Here is a 21858-nt window from a genome sequence, read left to right as displayed (position 1 = left end):
CAATCCCACCTCTTTCCCTGTCATATCCCACACTTCCTTTCCGACTGTTTCCCGTAATTCAGCTGGAATATCTTCTTCAGTCATCATCGGGAACAGACAAATCAGAGGATAATCTTCATCGACAGTTTCCATCTCATCCCCCTCTGCACTGTCCTCTTCCTCCCCATCACTGCTCGTCTGTATTTTTATTCCCTCATTCGAACACATAATCGAACAACCCAATTTGCACAATAGGTCTCTCCCTAGCAGTGCTATCGGGCTTGAGTCACATACCACAAATTGGTGTAACCCTTGATAGTTACCAATGCTGACTGGTACCGGATCTGTAATTGGGTTTGTCAGGTGTCTGTTTGCTACTCCCACCACTTGAACCGTTCTCCCTGAGAGTGGCAAATTTGGTACTTCAATGCTCTTAACAGTTGAACGTGTGGCTCCCGTGTCAACCAAGAATGAGACACGATGACCCATTACTCTTCCCTCCACGTACGGACCCTTTTGATCAACTTCCAAGGATGCTGCAAGCACACAATCTCCTTCCTCTCCTGAACTATCACTCTCCCATACATTGTTTATTCCACTCTCACTGTGTAATGGGAACTGTTGTACGGTGCCATTTGTATTCATTACCTGATCCGAGACCTGTGGAGGAAGCATCACTTGCTGCTGACTCATTGGTGCCAAAGGTATTTGCATTTGCTGATTAGGTACCATGGGTAACTGCTGTTGCATTGGCTGCATTTGCGTCATTTGCATACGTGGCATCTGCATCTGCTGCGGCTGCATGGGCTGTAATCCCTGTAGCTGATTTACGGTCTGAAAATTTGGGTTTGGACCTCTCATTTTCGGTCCCCTCATTGTCTGAAATGCATTGACATCATTGTTTTGCTGACTGACACCTACACCTTCCTGCACCACCATCGGGCACTAGCGTTTCCAATGACCGACAATTCCGCACACGTGACACGGCATCACCTTCTTCATTGCCTGCACACCATTCACAACAGTGTTCAAATCCGGACCATTATTCACAAAACCTCCTCTGCCTCTGCCTCTCGCCTGTGGCTGAAACGCCATGTTTCCCTGCAACTGCGGCTGCTGTCGCGGTACCTGTTGTTGGAACCCTTGCAACCCTTGCAGACCTTGCAAACCTGTCTGAGCCGCCTTAAGCTGCATCATCATCACTTTCTCTTTCAACCTTTTCTGTTTCACTTCAATTTCGTCGCTACAGTATTTCGCATAATTCAATACTTCGTCAATAGGTTTCGACTGCCAACAAATCAAATGTGACTTTATCATTTGACTTATCTCTGGTCTCAACCCTTCCACAAATCTGAACACAAAATGAAGCATGTCCTTCGCCTCTATTGTCTCCGTGCCACTGTAGTTCTTAAACGCCTTCAACAACCTCTCATAGTAACTATGAATCGACTCTCTAGCTTCTTGGGCAGTTCGATTGATTTTCTGCCAATCCACATTTTTCGCGGCAACCTTCGTCTTCAAATGCTCAATCACCTTGTAGTACAAGCTCATCACCATAGGTGATGGTGCACCCGTATCCCTGTCTCTCTCTGGTTCACTTGTCGGCCAACCTACAGCTCTTTTGCAATCCTCCCACAAATCTGCCGGAACCACAATCTCAAAGAGAGTGTTCAGGTCTTCCCAGAGACATTTTGCAAGCTTCACAAACCTATCAGTCTGTTGATACCATTCAATCGGTTTCTCTCTCAGTTTGGGAAAATCATCCGTAAAAGACTGAATGTCGCTTCTGTGCCATGGTACATGTATTAATTTTCCCCCTGCTGTCTCCCTCATTGGTAACATGGTTACTGCATCACTACTCTGTGGCCTTTTCTCGTTTAGCTCTGGGACACTGTCTTTCCTCTTTTCCTTTCTCTTTACCCATCTGCTTTCCCATTTGTCCAAGCACCTCCACACTTGTGCACTCTGCAACAATTCTCTAAGGTGCGCCTTCATGCCTGCTGACCTCATGTGTTCAAAATCTGTGGTCCCGAAATCCAACCTGTAGCTCCTGCTCAAGTGTTTCGTTTTGTCTATGTCAACCCCGTTTTTGTCAGCTATTTCTTGCAAGCTTTTATGTACCTTGTTCACTTCTCTCGTAATCCTGGGACACAGATACCTCAGCTCTTCTTCCGAGTAGGACTCTAACCTATTCACACCCATAGTCCCTTCCACCAATTCTTGTGCTTCCATGTTCAACCTGACCCTATTCAGATAATCTTCTCCCTTCCCACTGGCTGAGCTTTGTGTGGAATTCAGACTGTTGAACCACTGTGTCAGCTGTTGTGCATTTAACCCCATCAGTGTAGCATTCACATCGACTGCCATTGATGGTTGCGGCAACTTTTCAGTGTTCGATGTTAGAGGTATTATCAGTGGGGGGCTCGACCTCACCAGTGTTTGAGCACATACGGGACTAAACTCCATCAAGGACCCAGATCCGGTTGGCTGAGCCGCTATCGGAGTTATCCCTGGAGTGTTTTCTATGCACCTCCTTTCTGTCCCACTCTGCAGCATTGATCCCTGACCGCTCATACCCAAGTTAGGCTGACTGTACAAAGGTACCGATGGACCTACAGTAATGGGCAGTGATATCGCATCTGGGTTCTGTCCATTTCCCATGTTCTGAGATATGTTCATTCCCATATTATGGGTCATCATTGCCGGCATGCCCATCTGATTCCCCGTCATCTGAGCATGTGCTGTTCCCCCCTGCATCTGCTTTTGAGGCATCAAAAACTGTTGATTCAGCTTGTGCCAATGTCGGGTTGTGACCATTCTGTCCTCCCATTGCGGCTGGATCTAGAATCATTCCCGTACTATTGTCACTGCTGTAGTACCTTAGGGCCTGTGGCTGATAATTTTCTGCTGGTTTCAACATGGGCACATCTGGATATATTCTCCTAACCTGCGGTATCTGCGGGGTGAACAGTAAACTCGGGTCCTTAGATCCCGATGATGCTCCTGAACTCTGAGTTTCACTGTTCTGTACCGGTGCCGGAGGGGCAGAACTGGTACTTGGACCTTGTCCACTCTCCGCATAAGGTGGTGGACGGTCGTTCAGCAATTGCATGATTAACTCCTCATCCTCTAACTCCTCTTCTCAACTTTTCCTCGTCCTCTCTATCCTTGGAACACCTCCTGTTTGTCTTACAGGTAGCTTTCTTACCTGTCTTCTCTTCTTCCTTAGTAATCGCGGGAAACAATTTTATCCCCTGCAATACATCTGACCTCCACACCTTCTGTGCATTTTCCCACCTAGCGTCCGCTAGTGTCTTTTCTACCTTCCTTATCCTAGTCTCGAACTTATTTTGCTGCTGCTGTCTAGCCATTAGCTCCCAAATTGCTAGAGCCTCAAACTGTGCTGGCCTTGGAGGTACCTTCATGTCGTACATCGCGAATCTCAAATTCTCTAGAATCCTTATATTGAACGTCCCATGTATCGGGAACGCTACGCTCCCATGTTTCTGTCAGCTTGTGCCATTGCTTTAGCCAAAGACACGGAGCTACCCCCTTCTCTTCCATTACAATGTAAGCTGGTGTACCTTCGGGCGGCGTCTCCTCTCCTACGCTCGCTTTAATGTAAGACTCCCCCTTCATCGCACTCCTAAATGCTTTAAAAAATTTCATTTTCTCGTCTTCTATTTCACAAAGTTTGTAATCAATAGGTGACTTTAATTCCCGGAATACTCTTCGCTTGCCTTTCCCCTTCCAATCGAGCCCCACGGACTGCGTCCAATCAGTGCGCGACCCTTCTCTGCAACCAACCTATCCCAGCGCAGCTCCCAGTGACGTCACACTCACACACACTGCGGCTGACAAAGCCTCGCGGCTAGTCTTCCTTCACTCAGCTCCTCTCGTAACAACTTCTTGCATGTATCGTGAGCTACCAAAAATATAAAACAGATCTGTCGGTTTACTACAGGAAGGGTAACACAATCGCTTCAGGACCTTAGGGATTTTTCACTAGCCTCGGCAGTTATTCCATCTTTCTCGGTCCCCACGTTCGCAAGCAAAATCTGACCCGCAGACTCGGCTCTCAACTTGTCAATGATCTATTCTAGTGCACTTAGAATTTTGTCAAAGCCCGAAGTCGAAGTTTCTTTCACTCCCTTAACACACGTACCGACTCGTTGACCACGCCCGATCAACCTACTAAACCAACCAGACCACAACATAAAACAACATACTCCGGAGTCTCTTGACCTCGCAGGGCCCGTCACAACAACAACAACCACGTGGACCTTTTTATGCACGAAGCGCCACATGCACGTGAAGTTCGACGACTTCCCTACTCTCACACTCGGAGTGGCACCTCCGCTATTTCTATGAAGTTCGACGACTTCCCTACTTCTACACTCGGAGTCGCACCTCCGCTATTCTCTAAAAAGAAAATCCTCGCAACCTTTTCACACAATCTGCGGCAATAAACTGTGCAAGCGCAAAACCCTAACTTCTCTCATACCGTCACTAGTACCACCAACGCTGATTCCACACCTCCATTCTCTTCATTCGCAAGCTCCGAGAACACGGGAAAGTCGCGGTGGACTTAGCCCATCATCATTCTCTCAATCTGTTTTACCCAAGAAAAATCTAATCCAATCTTTTCGAGTGGGGTCTCAAAACGGCGTAACCGTTAATTCAACACCATGTACTTTAAGAGTACGGGGTCCCGAAAGGCGTAACCGTCCTCTGCTACCATCTACTGATAGAGCGTTCCGTACTAATAATTTTACCTGTATTGGGACGCTCTTTAGGCCGATGAATCTTTTGGCTAAGTGGGACCCTCTCCACCCTTAGTCAGTCAATTTAATCAAATCAATAATCAATATCGAACATAAGCAATACCCTGATCAACATAACACTTGACAATTAATCCAGAATACATTTCGGCGAACCCTGACCTTTCAGTCAGGAATAACCACACCAGTTTATTCCAGGTTAGTGAATTTATTTCCCTATATTAACAAAGCTAGCACAATATAAATGTGTCTTAACACCAAATGATAAACATAAATGAACATTAATAGCTGTCCATAACGGCGAAACAGGTGCAATCTATGCAGCATTTGGATAACAAGGCATTCGATAATAGCAATGCAAATCACTAATATTATAATCTGTAATGAACTAATTGCATACATTTAGTCAGCATAACAAGGTCTCAAATTGCATCGTGCGACAAAAGGAATCCTCATCTATCCTCAAATTAGCATCGGCATGTGGGACTTCATGCGAAAACAATTTAGCAACATTAATTTAGAAAACTCCTAACTAGGGCTCTTATAAAAAAATCAGCAGTTGGTTACCTAAAAGAAACACAATGCAATTGTACAATTTCCTTTCATATTTACCAATTTCAATCAGCATTCAAGGAAGTCTTCGTCTCACAGGTACCGTTTCTCGATCAGCATGGGACGGGGGCAAAGGGGCAGGGGTGGACGGGGCAGTTGCCTCACGGCGGCAAGATTAACTTTGACTTGTCCCTTTGTATGAAGTAGTAGTTTAAGTCTCTAGGGTAAGAATCATCTAAATCTCTTTCTCTTGATTAGAGAAAGCATCAAAGTCTCTCAAAATGGCGTTGCAGCAAGGTGGGGCATAATAGCTGCAATGTCCTGCAAAATGGCGGGTATCGGGCTGGTAATGGCTGCTTTCTTCTCGTGCACCTGGTTTAAATAGACAACAGTTCAGATCCAGTAGGGTCTTCCATTGGAGGGTTCATAGGTTAGCTTCAAATTGTCCAATCAAAAACAACAGTTCTCAAGCTTTTACTTAAGCATACATTATCCTTGGAGACGGGTACGCAAGTTGCAACATTTTATACCAATTAACTCATTTTCAGAGCTTCCATTGTCCGCACCTGCAGATTGACCTTGGAGTAAAGAGAAAAATGCCAAGCTGGCACGAAACCTTAAGACGTTCTCAGTGGAAAAGTACAGCTTCAAGCAGAAATACACGTTTAATAGCACATTGGAAAAATACGAGCATCTAAACCGTGAGACCAGGCAACTAGGCCGAAGCCTGCACTAAAGTAATGCTAAGCTAAAACATTTCAAACAAGCAAATCGTAGCACACGTTTACGATTATGTCGGATTAGTGCAATTCTAATACATCACGTTATATAAAGCACGCTTATAAATGTTGGCAAACTACTCTGAGGGCACATTTTGTCCCCGTACAATCTTTATTAGTTCGGTTAAAGTCACACATGATTATTTCACACTACGTTTATGCACTAATAAATGTAAAACCCTCATTTCAGCTTCATCAAGTCCGGCTAACTTCATATCACTTTGTGCAATGGTAGTTCCCTTATTTGAAAAAATAGACTGGTCGAACATTTAAATGCAACACGAAAACATGAACAAGGACACAAACTGAGAAAAGAAAGTATACCTCTAGAATGTGGTGCAGCAAAGTAATGTGAGACTTCCTTGCCCGGATCTCGGTCAGCTTTAGCAAGGTGCCTAGTTTAAAGCCATTTGCCTCTCCCATGCGGCTTCCCTAACAGGCAGAAAAAAAAAAAAGGCGTTAACGGGGCAATCAGAAATAACCATTTTCAGGGCTTTCTGTAGCTATCTTGTTTTGAAAAATGTGTAGAACAATTACTATTTGCTGTAAAGCGTAGTTTTGTAACCTGCTTACATAGTTGAGGAAATTCCCAACTTTGAGAATCAGTTGACAGAACATTCGAAGTCGGTGGCAGGTAAGAATATCTGAAAGAAAATGTAACACTTTAAATTGTAGAAAGGCACACCTACAATTCCAGAAATACCAGGATCCGAAAATTCACTGCAATATTCATAGAGATATTTTGTTGTAAACTCACAGATGTGGAGCTAAATGCTTTTTCCTTACTTAATTGAATTTGCTTTCAAATAAGATTGTAACCAACAGTAAACGACATTAAGATAGAATTCTGGTTAACAACCCCCGTCCCTTTCCAAAAGGATCAGGAAACTTCCAAAGCTATACTTCTCAGAGCATAAAACCTTGAAAGTGAAATTATGTACAATCGCACATTCTTTGTAATGCTAACTATTATCAAGAAGCCCAACAGAACTGTAGAAATTGATTACCATTTTCAAGTTCAACTTTTTGAGACTGTAGTATGACTTAAAACGCATTCCTAACTCAAGAATGCCGTTAGCGCAGATGCCAACAGGACATGACATATGCACGTTCATCCGGCCCTCGATTTTCAGGCAACCGCACTTTAATAATGGGGAAAATGTGTCTTCAATTCACCACCACTGGCGGCATTCCAATTAGCTGAAGCAGCAACCATGCAGCACTACCAATAGGAGGTGCCAAACAAGTAAACGTTTTCTTTTCGTTTCTCTTTTCCGAGAGGATTGGTAACGCCGCAAAAGCTAAATTCTAACACTAGTTCTGGCCTAGCACAAGTGCTCAATTTGTGAAAAAATAAGTGCCTCGACCCAGAGTCAGTAGGCCACTGCAGCTTGCACCACCTATTGCCCTTGTGAGCCCTGCCAGTGTCAGTAAAGTTCCAGCTAGTAAGCATCATACCACTAAGCAGTGCTTAATTTGTGCTTGTTGTTTCCGGTGCTAAGCATCAGCACTTATTTTTGAGGGTCGGGGATTATTCTTCTGCTTCAAGCATTTGCTCTGAGCAAGAGACACATATGGGAACGAGGGAGGAAGAGAAATACGAAAAAGCGTCACAAAGGGAGAAAGCAGAAAGCTGCCAGAGTGAGCTGAAGGAGCACAGAGTGGCTTTAAATGGATTGAAGAGGCCAGAGATGGCTTCAGGATGTCACTGCCCCATTCCGTGCTCGCACACTTAAATGCAGCAGCTGTGTGTTTAACCCCTTCGCTGCCAGGCCTTTTCCCCCTCCTGTGCCAGGCCTTTTTTTTGCCTTTTGGGGCAGTTCGCGCTTAGGCCCTCAACTTTTTGTCCACATAAGCTAACCAAGCCAAATTTGCGTCCTTTTTTTCCAACATCCTAGGGATTCTAGAGGTACCCAGACTTTGTGGGTTCCCCTGAAGGAGGCCAAGAAATTGGCCAAAATACAGGCAAAATTTCGTTTTTTTTAAAAAAAATTGAAAAAGTTGCTGCAGAAGAAGGCTTGTGGTTTTTCCCCTGAAAATGGCATCAACAAAGGGTTTGCCGTGCTAAACTCAGCAGCTTCCCAGCTTTCAGGAACAGGCAGACTTGAATCAGAAAACCCAATTTTTCAACAGAATTTTGGCATTTTACTGGGACATACCCCATTTTTGCAATTTTTGGTGCTTTCAGCCTCCTTCCAGTCAGTGACAGAAATGGGCATGAAACCAATGCTGGATCCCAGAAACCTAAACATTTCTGAAAAGTAGACAAAATTCTGAATTCAGCAAGGGGTCATTTGTGTAGATCCTACAAAGGTTTCCTACAGAAAACAACAACTGAAAAAGAAAAATATTGAAATTGAGGTGAAAAAAAACTAATGTTTCTCTACGTTTTACTCTGTAACTTTTCCCTGCAATGTCAGATTATCAAAAGCAATATACCGTTACTTCTGCTGTACTCCTCTGGTTGCGGGGATATATAGGGCTTGTAGGTTCATCAAGAACCCAAGGAACCCAGGGCCAATAAATGAGCTGCACCCTGCAGTGCGTTTTCATTCTATACCGGGTATACAGCAATTCATTTGCTGAAATATAAAGAGTAAAAAATTGCTATCAAGAAAACCTTTGTATTTCCAAAAAGGGCACAAGATAAGGTGTTGAGGAGCAGTGGTTATTTGCACATCTCTGAATTCCGGGGTGACCATACTAGCATGTGAATTGCAGGGCATTTCTCAAATAGATGTCTTTTTTACACACTCTCCTATATTTGGAAGGAAAAAATGTAGAGAAAGACAAGGGGCAATAACACTTGTTTTGCTAATCTATGTTCCCCCAAGTCTCCCGATAAAAATGATACCTCACTTGTGTGGGTAGGCCTAGCGCCCGCGACAGGAAACGCCCCAAAGCGCAACGTGGACACATCCAAATTTTTGAAAGAAAACAGAGGTGTTTTTTGCGAAGTGCCTACCTGTAGATTTTGGCCTCTAGCTCAGCCGGCACCTAGGGAAACCTACCAAACCTGTGCATTTCTGAAAACTAGAGACCTAGGGGAATCCAAGATGGGGTGACTTGCGGGGCTCGGACCAGGTTCTGTTACCCAGAATCCTTTGCAAACATCACAATTTGGCTAAAAAAACACATGTTCCTCACATTTCTGTGGCAGAAAGTTCTGGAATCTGAGAGGAGCCACAAATTTCCTTCCACCCAGCGTTCCCCTAAGTCTCTCGATACAAATGGTACCTCACTTCTGTGGGTAGGCCTAGCGCCCACGAAAGGAAATGGCCCAAAACACAACGTCGACACAACATATTTTTTCACAGAAAACAGGTGTTTTTTGCAAAGTGCCTACCTGTGGAGTTTGGCCTCTAGCTCAGCCGGCCCCGGGAAGAGGGGAGGGGGGGGGCAGAAATGCCCTAAAATAAATTTGACCCGCCCCCACCCCCCCTGCCTGGGAACGACCCTTGCCTACGGGGGTCGCTCCCCCTGTGTGACATTGGCGCCAAAAAACAAATCCCAGGTGCCTAGTGGTTTCTGCCCCCTTGGGGGCAGATTGACCTAAAATCGGCCAATCTGCCCCCAAGGGTGGCAGAAATGGTCTAAATACAATTTCCCCCCCAGGTGAGCGACCCTTGCCTGATGGGTTGCTCCCCATCTCTGAAAAAATAAAATAAAATAAAAATTAAAAAAAACACACAAAAAACAAATTTGCCCTGGCGCCTAGAGGTTTCTGCCCCCCCTGGGGGCAGATCGGCCTAATAATAGGCCCATCTGCCCCCGGGGGGGGCAGAAATGGCCTAAAATAAATTGCCCACCCCCGCAGGGAGCGACCCTTGCCTAAGGGGTCGCTCCCCTTGCGTGAAATTCATGCAAAGAAAAAACTCCCTGGTGTCTAGTGGTTTCTACCCCCCTTGGGGGCAGATTGGCCTCATCAAAATAGGCCAATCTGCCCCCAAGGGGGGCAGAAATGGCCTAAATATAATTTTCCCACAAGGGGAGCGACCCTTGCCTAAGGAGTCGCTCCCCACCTCAAAAAAAAAAAAAAAATAATAATAATATTTATCCCTGGTGCCTAGAGGTTCCCGAAAACATGCCCCCCCTGGGAGCGACCCTTGCCCAAGGGGTCGCTCCCTTTTGTCAGTATCAGTCAAAAAAAAAAAAATCCCTGGTGTCTAGTGGGGTTTCAAAAGCCGGATTGCAAGCAATCCGGCTTTTGAAGCCCCTTCGGGCCTCCCCCACGTGATTGAAAGAGAAATGCTTAGCATTTCTCGTTCAATCGCGCTGGAAGCTCTGCTTCCAGCGCGATGGGGGAGGCCCCTGTGACTAATCAGCGCGCGCTGACGTCACGGGTGGGGTGGATCGGGGGTGGAAGGGGAAGGTCTTCCCCTTCCATCCCCGGCTTGGGGAGGGGGGTGCACGGGGGGCGCGCTAGCACTCCCCCAAGTTCCCCTGTGCCATGGACGAGATGATCTCGTCCAAGGCACAGAACAGGTTAAGAGGATGGCTTTGGGCACCAGCGTATTTTTTGTTTACAAATTAAGCACTTCTCCCAAGTGTGACTATTCCAGCCATAAGAATTGAGTGGGTGGCAGGTATTAGCCATTTTAAGGTATTTTTTTTTTAAATAAACTGTTATCATGCTTGCCACTAAACTAGACAAACAACCCCTCAATGTGGTAGACTGTCATAAGTGCTGGTGTGGACAATTAAGTGCCAGAGCTGAGCACTGGAAACTACCGGCTCAAATTAAGCACTTCCTAACACACTTAGGGGGTGATTCTGATTCTGGCGGGCGGCGGAGGCCGCCCGCCAGAATTCCGCCCCCATTATACCGCTCCGCGGTCAGAAGACCGCGGAGGGTATTCTGAGTTTTTCCCTGGGCTGGCGGGCGGTCTCCAAAAGACCGCCCGTCAGCCCAGGGAAAAACTCCCTTCCCACGAGGATGCCGGCTCGTAATCGAGCCGGCGGAGTGGGAAGGTGCGACGGGTGCAGTGGCACCCGTCGCGTATTTCAGTGTCTGCAAGGCAGACACTGAAATACTTTGCGGGGCCCTCTTACGGGGGCATGGCATTGGCATGGGCACGGCAGGGGCCCCCAGGGGCCCCGCGACCCCCCCCTACCGCCATCCTGTTCATGGCGGCTTTCCCGCCATGAACAGGATGGCGGTAGGGGGGGTCAGAATCCTGACCGTGGCTGAACCGCCGCGGTCAGAATGCTCGTTGGAGCACCGCCAGCCTGTTGGCGGTGCTCCCGTGGTCGGTGGCCCTGGCGGCCACCGGCCGCCAGGGTCAGAATGACCCCCTTAATGTTGAAAAGCAGGGCTCCTATATACTCACTAGACTAATATGATGGCGCGTGTAGGTTATCAGCTAGTGCTCAGATTGTGTATGCTTCCCATTTCACTTCTGAGTGCCTTATGTTGATAAAAGGATACAGTTGGCTCTCAGAAATGAAGACTCTATTCCTACGAAGAGTACAAGACTGGCTATGCTATTTTAACCTCCATTGATGAGATTTTTAGTGGTCCCATTTTAGTAGTCATTTAGGGGTCTGTTTAGTAATGCTACACAAGATGGACAAAATAATTGCTAACCATAAGGTACAGTGGCCTGTACTTGCATGGTAAACATCTATACAAACTACTTCTGTGGCGGCAACATTATTTAAATGTGTTTTTCAAAATCAAAATCAAAATCAAATCATTAACATTTATAGAGCGCGCTACTCACCCGTGCGGGTCTCAAGGCGCTAGGGGGAAGGGGGGTTACTGCTGCTCGAAAAGCCAGGTCTTGAGGAGTCTCCGGAATGCGGAGTGGTCCTGAGGCTGGTGGGGAGGGTGTTCCAGGTCTTGGCTGCCAGCTAGGAGAAAGACCTCCCACCCGCCGTGGAGCGGCGGATGGGAGGGACGGCAGCGAGCGCGAGGCCGGTGGAATGGAGGAGACGGGTGGGGGCGTAGAAGCTGAGGCGTCGGTTGAGGTATTCAGGTCCCTTGTCGTGGAGGGCTTTGTGTGCGTGGGTGAGAAGTCGGAAGGTGATCCTTTTGCTGACTGGGAGCCAATGCAGGTGTCTCAGGTGTGTGGAGATGTGGCTGTTGCGGGGTACGTCGAGGATGAGGCGGGCGGAGGCGTTTTGAATACGTTGCAGACGTTTTTGGAGTTTTGCGGTGGTCCCAGCATAAAGGGTGTTGCCGTAGTTCAGGCGGCTGGTGACTAGGGCGTGGGTCACGGTTTTCTTGGTGTCGGTGGGGATCCAGCGGAAGATCTTGCGGAGCATGCGGAGGGTGAGGAAGCAGGAGGAGGACACGGTGTGGACTTGTTTGGTCATGGTGAGAAGAGGGTCCAAGATGAAGCCAAGGTTGCGGGCGTGGTCTGAGGGGGTCGGTGCGGTGCCAAGGGCCGTGGGCCACCAGGAGTCGTCCCATGCGGTCGGGGTGTTGCAGAGGATGAGGACTTCCGTTTTGTCAGAGTTCAGTTTTAGACGGCTGAGCCTCATCCAATCTGCGACGTCCTTCATGCCATCTTGTAGGTTGGTCTTAGCACTGGCGGGGTCCTTGGTGAGGGAAAGTATAAGTTGAGTGTCGTCGGCGTAGGAGGTGATGATGATGATGTTGTGCTTGCGTACGATGTCGGCGAGGGGGCTCATGTAGACATTGAAGAGTGTCGGGCTGAGCGAGCAGCCTTGAGGGACGCCGCAGATGATCTCGGAGGGGTCTGAGCGAAAAGGTGGGAGGTAGACTCTTTGAGAGCGGTTGGAGAGGAAGGAGGCGATCCAGTCCAGGGCCTGGCCTTGGATCCCAGTGGAGCGGAGGCAGGTTATTAGGGTGCGGTGACAGACGGTGTCGAAGGCAGCCGAGAGGTCGAGGAGGATGAGGGCGACTGTTTCACCGTTGTCCATCAGGGTTCTGATGTCGTCTGTGACTGAGATGAGGGCGGTTTCAGTGCTGTGGTTGGTTCGGAATCCGGATTGTGAAGGGTCGAGAAGGTTGTTGTCTTCCAGGAAGTTGGTAAGCTGTTTGTTGACGGTCTTCTCTATTACCTTGGCAGGGAAGGGGGAGGAGTGAGATGGGGCGGAAGTTCTTCAGGTCGCTTGGGTCAGCCGTAGGTTTCTTTAGTAGGGCGTTGACTTCGACGTGTTTCCAGCTTTCGGGGAAGGTAGCAGAAGAAAATGAGGAGTTGATGATGGTCTGGAGGTGCGGGGCGATGATGTTGTCGGCTTTATTGAAGATGAAGTGAGGGCAGGGGTCCGAGGGGGTGCCGGAGTGGATAGAGTTCATGGTGGTTTTGGTCTCTTCAGTGTTGACGTGAGTCCAGGCGTTGAGGGTGATGGCAGGAGGTGTGGGTTCGGTGTTGCTTGGCTGGGTCTGGTGTCCGAAGCTGTTGTGGAGGTCGGTGATCTTGCGATGGAAGAAGGTGGCGAGGGAGTTGCACAGGTCTTGTGAGGGCGTGATGGCGTTGGAGAACTCTTTAACGATGCTGAAGAGTTCTCTGCTGTTGTGGCTGTTTTTGTCCAGTCTGTCGGTAAAGAAATTCCTTTTGGCTGCGTGGATCAGGTGGTGGTGTTCGCGGGTCGCGTTCTTGAGGGCGGTCATGTTGTCAGCGGTGTGGTCCTTGTGCCAGGTTCTCTCGAGGGGGCGACAGGTTTTCTTCGATTCCTTAAGGGTGTCAAAGAACCAGAGAGGTTTTTTGGTGTTGGCCTGTCGATGCGTGCGTCTGAGGGGAGCAAGGTTGTCTGCGCAGTTGGTGATCCAGTTCGTGAGGCTGACTGCTGCGTCGTTGGGGTCGGTGGTGAGGGTGGGTTGGTTGACGGTGAGCGCGGAGAAGAGCTGTTCTTCGGGGATTTTGTTCCACTGTCGACGAGGGATGGGTTGAGTGCGGAGGTGGCGTGTCTCGCGTCGGAATGTGAAGTGGACACAGCTGTGGTCGGTCCAGTGTAGAGCGGAGGCGTGGCTGAAGGAGACGTGTTTGCTGGCGGAGAAGATGGGGTCAAGCGTGTGTACGGCGATGTGGGTGGGGGTGTTCACCAGTTGCTTGAGGCCGAGGTTGGCGAGGCTGTCGAGCAGGGCGGTGGTGTTGGGGTCGTTGTTCTGTTCCAGATGGAAGTTGAGGTCGCATAGGAGAATGTAGTCCGGCGAGGCGAGGGCGTGCGGGGAGACTAAGTCGGTGATGGAGTCACTGAAAGGGGCGCGCGGTCCGGGGGGGACGGTAGATGAGGGATCCTCTGAGGGTGGTCCTGGGGTCGGTGTGAATCTGGAATTGCAGGTGTTCTGCGGCGAGGGGGGTGTCTTCGGTGGAGGTGGTGACGCTGATGGAGTCTTTGAAGACGATGGCGATTCCTCCTCCTACTTGGTTGGTGCGGTCTTTCCTGGAAATCTTGTAGCCTTCGGGGATGGCTATGGCGATGTCTGGGGCCGAGGAGGCGTTCGTCCAGGTCTCCATGATGAAGGCGACATCCGGTGCTGTGGAGTCCAGGAGGTCCCAGAGTTCAATGGCGTGCTTGTGGACGGAACGAGCGTTGACCAGGATGCATTTGAGGTGGTTGATGGCGCGTGGGCTGGTGGTCATGGTTTTTAGATCAAAGTTCACCCAAATGCTGTACCTCACCAGCTCATGGTGAAAACTCCTCACTGATCTGACTTCAATTATAAGTACTTAAAATAGTTGTGAATACTTTCGAGAAAATATCCAACTAATCTTGTGCAAGATGTAATCTGTTGCCTACCTGGTTTCTATGCTATCCTGCACATGTTAGCAGGCGTTTTGCCTCCTATTCCTAACATTAATCTTTCTCAGCTCTCTGAAACAATCCGAAAAAAACATTAGACAGTATAAAAGGTCTGTTAGCTTCCAGCCTTTCGACAAGGTTAACGGTTGTGTAGTTTTGTTGTTATTTTTGCTAAATATTTTGTTGGGGATGTTGCTGCGCCCTCACAAATCTATAGCAAAATACTGGCTAAAAGTAAAAATATTTTATGACATCAAAAACTGCTGTATTAGTTGCTAGCATTTAAGGGATGTACTTTGTGTAAATGGGTCACTCAAGAAAGAGCATAATGCCATAACTCACAGTGCAGTTAGCCAATGACTGAGGCGGGCTGAACCATTGCCCAATATTGTACGCTGTAGGTGTAATGATTGGAAGAAAAATGTGAATTACACAAACCAAACAGTCCAATGGATGGAGGACAGTCTAAAAACACCTATAAGTAAGTAAACTAGATATAATTTTACTAATATCAAGGAGATCTTGGTAGACCCAAAACCTAAAAACACAATTCTAAAGTTGGGTAGAGTCCAGCTTCAGAAGTCAAATAACGTAAAACCTAAGCATGGGCATCTGCCAGGTTCAGGGAGTTACAGTTAACTGGTCTCTACATAGGACACTGTAGAGGAGGATGCCACAAATCATACTCCATTGGAGTCTAGCACAGTGGTTAAACCGGAAATGTAAAAGTGCAGGTGCTCACTATCCCAGATTGTCTTCTTACTACGGAGCAGAGCCAGCGCTCTGCCATTACTAGCACGGTTACCCTGGTGAGAAATGCAGGTATGCCAAGTTTAAAATTTTAAAAAGTGCAGGTTCTCTGTGCCCAACAGCACCCGTCCATTTAAACCAATAGTGTGGCATGACAGTAAGACCCATGAAAGTGGCTTTGAGGTGTTGCAGAAGACTATAAAAGAAAGCAATTGTTCCCTTTTCAAGGTGTTGAAAACCATACAGAGTAATGGGCTACAACATTCGTGCCTGCATTTTTCCAAGTGCGGTATGGGAAAACTAGTGAAAAATGGCGGAGTGACAGACCCAGTTCTGCAATGGATCAGAGGCTGCGCTAAGAGCAAACAGTCCCATGCTGCAGTTTAGCACGCACATTCTCTCCAAACATGCTGACCTCAGTAAAGCAAATGTTGCATTATCAGTGGCCCAGTGAAGCCCTCATTTAGAGCTTTCATCCCACAAGCAGTCTGTAATATACTTTCCAAGATTCTCGTAATCTGCCACACAAACCTCTTCCTTAAATTAAGATGAAGGATACAAGCAACAAGGTCTAAGCTGCTTCTATCTGCCCTTCCATCAGTGGCAGCTGGGGTTTTTGAAAATGGAGGGGTATAATAGTGGTTTCCAACTTTCAAAAAGCAACTATGACCAATAGACACAAAAGGGTTGTGTTGGCGGTGGTGGGGTAATTCTCCAAGAAAGGTTTGGTAAAGAATCCATTTAAAAATGTAAATCTTGAGAAGGATTACAGAAAATGAAGGCCTTTGGCACTGAAAGTCAGTAGCAGAAGTAAATGAAAGCCTGTGACAGAGACATGGTGGTGCAGAGGCGAGATTAATTTTAGTCAGGTCTCATTAAATGTTTTTTACTGTGCACTCCATTTATGTGTAAGAATATATAAAATGGACAAATAGACTGATGCAGAGCCCATTGTTTGCATTCACCAAGCAGGCAAATGTTGACAGTAGCTTTATGAGTGGCTACAGGAGCCTGAGCTATTAGTTTTAAACGGTGGGAAGGCAAATTAACAGAACTGCATTAAACACAAGAAAATAAATGAATACATTTAGCCTTATAAAATAATTCACCAAATCCTCTGTGCTATACAGGACTTTATACAGATTACCAAACTGATCGAGGTGTACACTACAAAAGTGTGCGAGTAACAGGCCTTTGAGGAAAAATACATTTTTATCAACAGAAAATTCTAGCATTAAAACGTCTGTGCAGCATGATGCAATTGCTTTAGGTAGGGTTTCAAAAACAGAAAAGGTTATTGTATCTGCACTCATTAGGCAAGGAAATGTAAAGAAAGGTATTTTACATACAGGTTGCACAGTAATGCATCATTTTCATTTAACTTTACATTTTCCCTACCAGTATTATTTCAAATTCGTTAGTTTACTTTCGGCCTGTTTATGATAAACAGTGTGCATTTTTTTGTACATGTTGCTGAAGGATATCCAGGTGATGAAAACGAGTGCTGTGCACAGTGGAATTAGATTTCAAGGCCCTGCTATGAGGAAATCGGGCCCCAAGGTTCCTCAGAGCTGTTAGTCTATGCTGGTGTACACTAAGTGAAATGGTGTACTCAAAGAATCAGTGCGCTTTAAATCAAAATCTACAACCAACAAGCATTTCATTGTGCGCTTTTCCATGTCCCTGCTGTCCTATTGTTCAGTTGCCTTCACTTATGTTTTGTTAGTGTGGGCATACACTGATGGGTACAAAGTAAGGGTCTCTTGTGCTGTTGAGCACTAGCTATACACACAAATGTATGTGTGTAAATTTCCCCTTCTGTACCTCCTCTTTTTATAATTTTGGATAGAGTAAGTGCACGGAAATTTACTGCAACCTTATTGGTTTGATAGTTGCTTACAAACGTGCAGAATGCCATGTGGGTTTTACTTTGCCCTTGGAACACATACCAACATGATTTGGTTGGGCTCGGGCAATGAGGGACCTCCACAGGGACAGTTGAAGCATTAAAGCTGAATGCCCAAGAGAGACCATCTCATCAATTCAACAAGCAAACAGATGTGATCAGTTAAATACTCATACTGTGCAGTAAGCTAGTCTTGACTGTGTATTGTTTAAGGGACACAAACGTGTCCTATTAAGCCTCTAAGATTCTTAGAAATGTGTACTCCACGCCGCGCTCAAGTCTGATTGCATTGAAAGCGGTAACTTCATTATGAAATACCTAGGAAAACGTATTCAGATTTGACATCCAGTGCATACTTACTTGCAACAATCACTTGGAAGTGGTCACATATGCATTATGTAAGGCTGCGATAAGCCGGTTAGTGTTTCACACTTTTTCGCCTACTGATAAAATCTGTGTGCAGCGAAGGACCGGAGGTCTAATTTCCTTGGGTTTAATCAGCCATTCTCATCCTCTGAGGTCCATAAAATTAGTTCCACTGCCAGATGAGTGGCTTGCTCCACCCGAGGCCCACTAACGTGTAGGAGACGAAAGGGCTGTGGGAAATCCTCAAATGGATGAGACTCATCTCAAATTAGGTGCATTGTTGTATGAGCAGTGAAGTATAAAACAAACTGGTGACATGTTAAACAGTGCTATTTCCGTCATGCGAGAAAGACTGGTCTGGGTGCCGAGCAAACCAGGATCTGATAGAAAATCCTTTAAATTCTTCTGGTGCCAGATTACGTCATTTCGACATTTTTGCAGAGAAATACACACAAGGTGCCAGTGAAGATTTAAATGACCTAACAGCTGTTTTCTGTGGAACTAGGAAACCAGGTTTGAGTCCCAGCCTTGGCACATTTTGTAATTCTGGTTAATGACTCATTCTTTGCCTAATGCCTTTGGTTTAAGATCACAGTATAAAAGTGAAAAAATAATTGCTTTATTTGGGCTTGGAAAGCAGGGTATGAGGTCACGGCAATGAACAGAGCAGCAGCAGCATGTACACTTACAAAGTGGTGGGATGAGTGAAGTGCCCCATCACTTCTAAAAAATAAAAAATAAACATACACAAAACCCCTCTAACCAAAAACCCAAATAACAGTAAAAACACACAGACACTGCACTTAGAGGCACCATTTACACACATGTATATCACTCATGCTTCACACATTAAAAAAAGGTGCTTACCCACTAGCTGCACATCCTGCGATGGAGAGGGGCATGCTCCCTTACCCTCAAAGAGAAACTACCACTGGAAAAGAGCCTGGGGAGCTGTGAGCAAGTAGCCTCTTTCTAGCATGGTTACCCCCCACTTTTGGCCTGTTTGTGTGTGTCAGTGTGTTTTTACTGTGTCCCTGGGATCCTGCTAGCCAGGACCCCAGTGTTCAGTTGGTGGCCTAATGTGTATGCCTGTGTAGTGCTTAACTGTCACTGAAGCTCTGGTAATCAGAACACCAGTGCTTCTGCTCTCTGCTTTTAGGCCAGTGACTTCATTTACCAATTTCAGTTGGTACACTGGACCCCCTTATAAGTCCCTAGTATTTGGTACCCAGGGCATTGGGGTTCCAGATGATCCATATGGGCTGCAGCATTTCTTTTGCCACCCACAGGGAGCTCAGACAAACCCTTACACAGGACTGCCATTGCAGCCCGCGTAAAATAGTTCACACACTATTAAACAGACACTTTCACTGCACTTAAGTAACTTATAAGTCACCTATTTGTCTACCCTTCACTTGCTGAAGGTTAGGTGCAAAGTTACTAAGTGTGAGGGCACCCTTGCACTAGCAAAGGTGCCCCCACATAGTTCAGGGCCATTTCCCCGGACTTTGTGAGTGCAGGGACGCCATTACACGCTTGCATAACATATTGGTCAATACCTATATGTAGCTTCACAATGTTAACTCAGAATATGGCCATGTAACATGTCTAAGATCATGGAATAGTCCCCCTCCCCCATTCCAAATCTGGTATTGGGTAGCCAATTCCATGCATCCTAGGGGCTCCACCATGGACCCCTAGGACTACCAAACCAGCTCTGAGGCTTGCACTGCAGCTACAGCTGGTGCCACCTCACAGACAGGGTTCTGCCCTCCTGGGGTCTGGACAGCCCAGTCCCAGGAAGGCAGGGCTAAGCATTTCCTCTGAGAGCAGGGTGTTACACCCGCTCCCTTTGGAAATAGGTGTTATAGGCTGGGGGGGGGGTAGCCTCCACCAGCCTCTGGAAATGCTTTGAAGGGCACAGATGGTGCCCTCCTTGCATGAACAGTTTACACTGGTTCAGGGACCCCTTCTCCCCTGCTCTGGTGGGAAACTGGACAAAGGGAAGTGACCACTCCCCTGTCCATTACCACCCAGGAGTGGTGCCCAGAGCTCCTCTGGTATGTCCCAGACTTCAGCCATCTCACTTTGCAAGATGTGGGGGCACTCTGGAGGGCTCAGAGTGGCAAGTGCCAGCAGGTGACGTCTGAGACCCCTCCTGATAGGTCCATACCTGATGAGGTAGCCAATCCCCTTCTCAGGGCTATTTAGGGTCTCTTCTGTGGGTTCTCTTCATATTCTGCTTGCAAGTTTCCTTCTGGAATTCTATGCAACAACTTCAGACTCTTCTGACCTCAGATCAACCGCAGCTTGCTCCAGAAACCGCTGTAACTGCAACAAAGTGTCTACAAGAGACACTTTTCTTCAGCAACCTCAGCTCCAAGTCAGCAACTGCAACAGTTTCCATGGTGTGCACACTCTGGGGACTCCCGGTCTTCATCCTGCACCAGAAGAACCAAAGAAATCTCCTGTGGAGTGACAGAATCACACCACTGCTCCAAGCAGGCATCTTCCAAGATAACAACCAGTACCCTGGGACTCCTCTCACAACAACGAGCATGCTCCTAAGGACATAGAGGGTGGACATCATTGACAGACTGCCCCGAGGTCCTGCTGATGCAATTTGGAGGTAGTAAGACCTTGCCTTCCCCGAGAACGACCGTACCCCTGTGTACTGTCTTCTTCACTTCCCGAGGCCTCTGTGCACTCTTTGCAAAATTAATTTGTGCACAGCCTGGCCCAGGTTCCCAGCACTCCATCCTGTGATGCTCAAATCTCTGAGTTGTTCTCCGGCGGCGTGGGACCTTCTTTTGTTGTGCTGCATCAACTACATTTTTCACCTCCTTTGAACCCACATCCTGCGACTCCTGGGAGTGCTGGCTGGCATCCTGAGGGCTCTCTTAAGTGCTGAGAGCTCCCTCTTCCTTCTCATACAGAGCTGAGGCCCCCAGGTCCCTCCTGGGTCCATCCAGTGCCATTTTGATGTAAAATGCGCTTTTGTCATAGCCAAGGCTTGTTGGTGACTTCCAACACAAAATCTAATCTCCAACAATCTTCACGCCATGGGAAATCTTATGCATTATACAGGAATCTCCTGGCCTCTTCCTAGGGTGCAATCCTGTAGTCTTCGACTAACTGGGGACTCTTTTGCACCCTCTTCTAGGTTGGCAGGGGCTCCTGTCCTTCCTAAAACTTCTTTTGACTTCTGGACTTGGTCCCCGTCCTTTGCAGGTCTTCAGGTCCAATAATTCAGCAGCAGTTCTTTGCAGACATGGTTGGCTGCTGCAAAATCCCAAAAACGAGATGTAGTGTCCTAAGGAAACTTGCAGTACTTTACTCCTGCTTTTCTGGGCTCTGGGGTGGGGTAATTTATTTACCTTTACTGTATTCTTACTCTCCCAGCGATTCTGCATAAACTACACTTGTCGAGGGGGGAATTCATGATTTACTTTCCACTTTCTTAGCATATGGTTTGTGTTGCCCCTAGACCGGTTTTCTCTCTTTGCATTCTATAGGATTTCCTACTGTTTGCATTGTTCTATGACTATTTACTTGTCTACTTTTGGTGTCTAGTGTATATATTGTGTATACTACTTACCTCCAGAAGGAGTATTGTCTCCAAGATATTTTTGGTACTGTGTCACCCAAATAAATAACTTTATTTTTTGGTAACACGGAGTATTGTCTTTACTTGTGTATAAGTACTGTGTAACGATAAGTGGTATGAGCTGTGCATGTCTCCTAGTTCAGCCTAAGCTGCTTTGCTATAGCTACCTCTATCAGCCTAAGCTGCTGGAACACTACTACATTTCACTAATAAGGGATAACTAGACCTGGGATAAGGTGTAAGTACCCAAGGTACCCACTACAAACCAGGCCAGCATCCTACAGGACCTGCCCTGTATGTCTTTAATATGCAGTGGTTGCCAAAAACCCCAGTGTCAGAAAAAGTCCAGTAGCATTCTCCATGTAGATTTCGGACCGCCACCCAAAAAATTAATGGAAAAATAAAAGGAAAGGTGAAGTTAAA

General features: G+C 46.9%; 1 protein-coding gene across 1 annotated transcript in view; it reads right to left on the bottom strand.

Annotated features, from left to right (window-relative positions):
• The window catches only part of LOC138258649 (inverted formin-2-like), a 319153-nt gene that overhangs the window by 77858 nt on the left and 219437 nt on the right, over positions 1–21858 (bottom strand). The window contains exons 8-9 of the mRNA XM_069205971.1: positions 6665–6735; positions 6416–6523 (exon numbers count right to left, since the gene is read on the bottom strand). Coding sequence (XP_069062072.1) covers positions 6416–6523; positions 6665–6735 — 179 coding nt within the window. The remainder of the gene's footprint in view (positions 1–6415; positions 6524–6664; positions 6736–21858) is intronic.

This window comes from Pleurodeles waltl, chromosome 9 (assembly GCF_031143425.1).
Source record: "Pleurodeles waltl isolate 20211129_DDA chromosome 9, aPleWal1.hap1.20221129, whole genome shotgun sequence".
Classification (NCBI taxonomy): Eukaryota; Metazoa; Chordata; class Amphibia; order Caudata; family Salamandridae; genus Pleurodeles; species Pleurodeles waltl.
Note: the sequence above shows the minus strand (reverse complement) of the source record. Positions and strands in the feature narration are given on the sequence as shown.